At 48.4% G+C, this 4,215-nt stretch overlaps 1 protein-coding gene across 1 annotated transcript in view; it reads left to right on the forward strand.

Moving 5' to 3' along the window:
- Positions 1-4,215, forward strand: part of LOC111646081 (disabled homolog 2-interacting protein-like) — a 13,829-nt gene that overhangs the window by 3,681 nt on the left and 5,933 nt on the right. The window contains exons 4-10 of the mRNA XM_087170849.1: positions 399-670; positions 2,063-2,271; positions 2,491-2,635; positions 2,738-2,882; positions 2,955-3,191; positions 3,332-3,521; positions 4,044-4,215. The exon at positions 4,044-4,215 is cut by the window's right edge and continues 94 nt beyond it. Of these exons, the coding sequence (XP_087026975.1) occupies positions 399-670; positions 2,063-2,271; positions 2,491-2,635; positions 2,738-2,882; positions 2,955-3,191; positions 3,332-3,521; positions 4,044-4,215 (1,370 nt within the window). The remainder of the gene's footprint in view (positions 1-398; positions 671-2,062; positions 2,272-2,490; positions 2,636-2,737; positions 2,883-2,954; positions 3,192-3,331; positions 3,522-4,043) is intronic.

Here is a 4,215-nt window from a genome sequence, read left to right on the forward strand (position 1 = left end):
CAGTGTGTAGTAACAGTAGCAACAGTTGTAACAGTAGTAACTGTGAAGTAACAGTAGTAACAGTAGTAACAGTGTGTAGTAACAGTAGCAACAGTTGTAACAGTAGTAACTGTGAAGTAACAGTAGTAACAGTGTGTAGTAACAGTAGCAACAGTTGTAACAGTAGTAACTGTGAAGTAACAGTAGTGACAGTAGTGACAGTGGGTAGTAACAGTAGTAACAGTGTGTAGTAAGAGGTGTGACAGTGTGTAGTAACAGTAGCAACAGTAGTAAGTGTATAGTAACAGTAGTGACAATGTGTAGTGACAGTGTGTGGTAACAGTAGCAACAGTTGTAACTGTAGTGACAGTGTGTAATGACAGTAGCAACAGTATTAACAGTATGTACTTGTACTACAGGTACTTCTGCGAGCTGTGTCTGGACGACAGTCTTTACGCTCGGACGTCTTGTAAACTGAAGACTGACAACATATTCTGGGGGGAACGTTTCGACTTCAGCAGTCTGCCCTCCATCAGTGCTGTCACCCTCCACCTCTACAAAGACACAGACAGGAAGAGGAAGAAGGACAAGAGCAGCTATGTCGGGTTGGTCAACATCCCTGTTGCTATGGTGACCAGTAGACAGCTGGTGGAGAAGTGGTACTCAGTGAGCACGCCGAGTACAAGTCGGGGTACGTACACTGTTTCAGTTGATTCTTGACTTAAGAGACGGTGGTTGACCAATGCAGCCAGTCCCCACCAGGAGTTAGTCCACAACAGGAGTCAGTCCACAACAGGAGTCAGTCCACACTATAAGTCAGTTCACACCAGGAGTCAGTTCACACAAGGAGTTAGTCCACACCAGGAGTCTGTTCACACCAGGAGTCAGTTCACACCAGGAGTCAGTTCACACAAGGAGTTAGTCCACAACAGGAGTTAGTCCACACCAGGAGTCAGTCCACACCAGGAGTCAGTCCACACCAGGAGTCAGTCCACACCAGGAGTTAGTCCACACCAGGAGTCAGTCCACACCAGGAGTCAGTCCACACCAGGAGTCAGTTCATACCAGGAGTTAATCCACAACAGGAGTCAGTCCACACCAGGAGTCAGTTCACACCAGGAGTTAATCCACAACAGGAGTCAGTCCACACCAGGAGTCAGTCCACACCATCAGCCGGTTCCACAGAGACATGTCAGACTGGTCTGTGTTTCGCTGCAGATCAGTCAGATGTTATTCAGAAAAATAAAGACACATTTTAAACAGACTCAAGACAAAAACATTAGACACTTTACCCCCAGAGTAATTAAGGTCTAATGGTTGATGGTCAGTTAATAAGCATCGGCTATCTGTCAGAAAAAAATAAAAAATGAGCATCTCTATTATGGAGTGAGCAAAGAAAAGGGAAAGAGTTTTTATTTTTATTGTAAAACGTCTTGTAACTGTTGAATTCTTCCTAAAAACACACGTTCTGCTGGGGGTAAACTGAGCTGAGCAGTTGGATGTCTATGTGAAGACTGTTTGTTAAAGTCTGTCTCTGTGACACCGGCCCCTGGTCTCACCTGAGAGGACTCGTAAGGACGAGACGTCCTTTAAAGACCTTGTTAAAATGGAAATGTTTAGTGACAGCTGGGCAAAATCTATCAGCTGAGGATGATCATGTGATGCAATCAAAATCAATCAATCAATCAGTCTTTCTTATATCATTGTATAAGTTGAGTCAGAAGTGAAATGCTGCATCGCCATGATCCCATACTGGACAGGAGAAGTCCAGGATGTGGTTCATGTGGGCAGAATACGACAGAACCACTGATGGAGTCATTCATTCATCAGACAGGTGACAGAGCTCAAGTGTGTTTGTCTCGAGAAACATCTGGAGTTAGTGATGTAGATAGATGGAGCACGAGTCCAGTTTGTTCCTGAACCACAGGAGAAGAGATGTAAAATGGGTCAGAGGACTGACTCTGTAGACACTAAGAGATGGACCAGAAGGAGACCTGGAGTCTGAACCCTCATCACATCATCATACCTTTACACACCTGAGACCACCTGCTGCTGACAGTGATACTGACCCGTTGTGTTTCAGGGAAGTCGTCTGTGCCGACTGTGCGGATCAAGGCTCGGTACCAGAGCATCGTCATCCTGCCCATGGAGCAGTACAAAGAGTTTGCCGAGTACATCAGCTCCAACTACCTGCTGCTCTGCAACACGCTGGAGGCCACCATCAGCCTGAGAGCCAAGGAGGAGCTGGCTGCTGCGCTGGTCCACATCCTGCACAGCACAGGGAAGGCAAAGGTAACCCTGCCCCCACACCAAAGTCCGCCCACAACACCTCAACCCAACACCTAGTTTTCATAACCACGCCCACTATACCTGAGCCCACCCACCTTCAAAATGAAAGTATTCCATCTTGCAGCACATCTACATTTTCAAGCCTGTAGCTCAGACAGTGACACTGTGTATAAGGGGTGTGACCTAGGCCTCATCAGGCTGACCTTTGACCCCTGTCTGCAGGACTTCCTGACAGACCTGATGATGTCTGAGGTGGATCGTTGCCGTGACAACGACCAGCTGATCTTCAGAGAGAATACGTTGGCTACAAAAAGCATTGAGGAATACCTGAAGCTGATTGGACAGAAGTATCTGCAGGATGCCCTCGGTGTGTGTGTGTGTGTGTGTGTGTGTGTGTATGTGTATAAATACCTGTACCTGTGGGACTGAGATTAGCAGGTGATGAACTCAGGTGTTCCTCTGTCTTCAGGTGAGTTCATTAAAGCTCTGTACGAGTCTGATGAGAACTGTGAGGTCGACCCTTCTCGCTGTTCGACCTCTGACCTTGCGGAGCATCAGGCCAACCTGAGGATGTGCTGTGAACTCGCCTTCTGCAAGATCCTTGACTCGTACAGGTAAACACACATTCACAGTGTGAACACACACATCTGGTTTGTCCTTTAACCCAACATGATGTCATCAAACAGGGTCTTCCCCCGAGAGCTGAAGGAGGTGTTCGCATCATGGCGACAGGAGTGCGGTAACCGAGGACGACCAGACATCAGCGAGCGTCTCATCAGCGCCTCGTTGTTCCTGCGCTTCCTGTGTCCAGCTGTGATGTCACCGTCGCTGTTCGACCTGATGCAGGAATATCCTGACGAGCGCACAGCAAGGACATTAACCCTTATCGCCAAAGTCATCCAGAACCTCGCCAACTTCAGCAAGTACGTTTGGGCTTTTACTGTGAAGGAGCAGGAGGGCTTTTACTGTGAAGGAGCAGGAGGGGCTTTACTGTGATTATTATGAAATACCTGTACCTGTCCATTCATCTGTTCGTTCACCTGTACCTCACCTGTTGCTGCAGGTTCGGCACTAAAGAGGAGTACATGCTGTTCATGAACGACTTCGTGGAGCGGCAGTGGAGCAGCATGCAGCGGTTCCTGCAGGAGATCTCCAACCCGGACGGATTGAACCACACCGCCGGCTTTGACGGATACATCGACCTGGGCAGAGAGCTGTCCAGTCTGCACACCCTGCTGACCGAGCTCGACCAGGTAACACACCTGAGCAGGTGAGCTAGGACCTCCTCTGGCCGGCCCTGACTCCGAGGTTTAGAAATCAGTCTAATGACAACAAGACCCTAAGCTGGATCTGATGCTGTTGTGGATCTCAGAGTCTGACACAGTCTAATGTCTGGTTCAACTTCACTGCAGCAATTAGACTGGACCCATTACAGACTCACCTGCACAGGTGAACATGTAGTTCACACAGTCACTGCTGAAGACTGGAACAGTTCATGATCTTCATGTTCATGTGAACATGTTAGTGAATAAGCAATAATCATTGATAATCGCTAATAATCATTCCCCAAATCCTCCCAATACACTGTTTATCGAAATCATTCAAGTAGAAGTGATCAACTGTGGACATGGATTAATTATTACTTGTCTGTCTCTCTCTACCTGTCTCTCTCTCTCTGCCTGTCTTTCTCTCTCTTCCTGTCTGTCTCGCTACCTGTCTCCCTCTCTCTACCTGTCTGTCTCGCTACCTGTCTCTCTCTCTCTACCTGTCTCCAGTCGTCTCTGTTGAAGCTAGGTCCTCTTCCTCGGATCCTCAGAGAAGTGTCTGCAGCTTTGGCTAACCCCGGGGGTGTGGCTACTCCTGGGGGCATGTCTGTTTCCACTCCAGAGCCTCAGCGAGTGGTGTCTCCGCCCCCACTTTCCCCTCCCCCTCTGTCTCCCCCCCTCT

This window comes from Seriola lalandi, unplaced genomic scaffold (genome assembly GCF_002814215.2).
Source record: "Seriola lalandi dorsalis isolate HSWRI2012SDOR001 ecotype SW California unplaced genomic scaffold, Sedor1 jcf7180002054964, whole genome shotgun sequence".
NCBI classification, from domain to species: domain Eukaryota; kingdom Metazoa; phylum Chordata; class Actinopteri; order Carangiformes; family Carangidae; genus Seriola; species Seriola lalandi.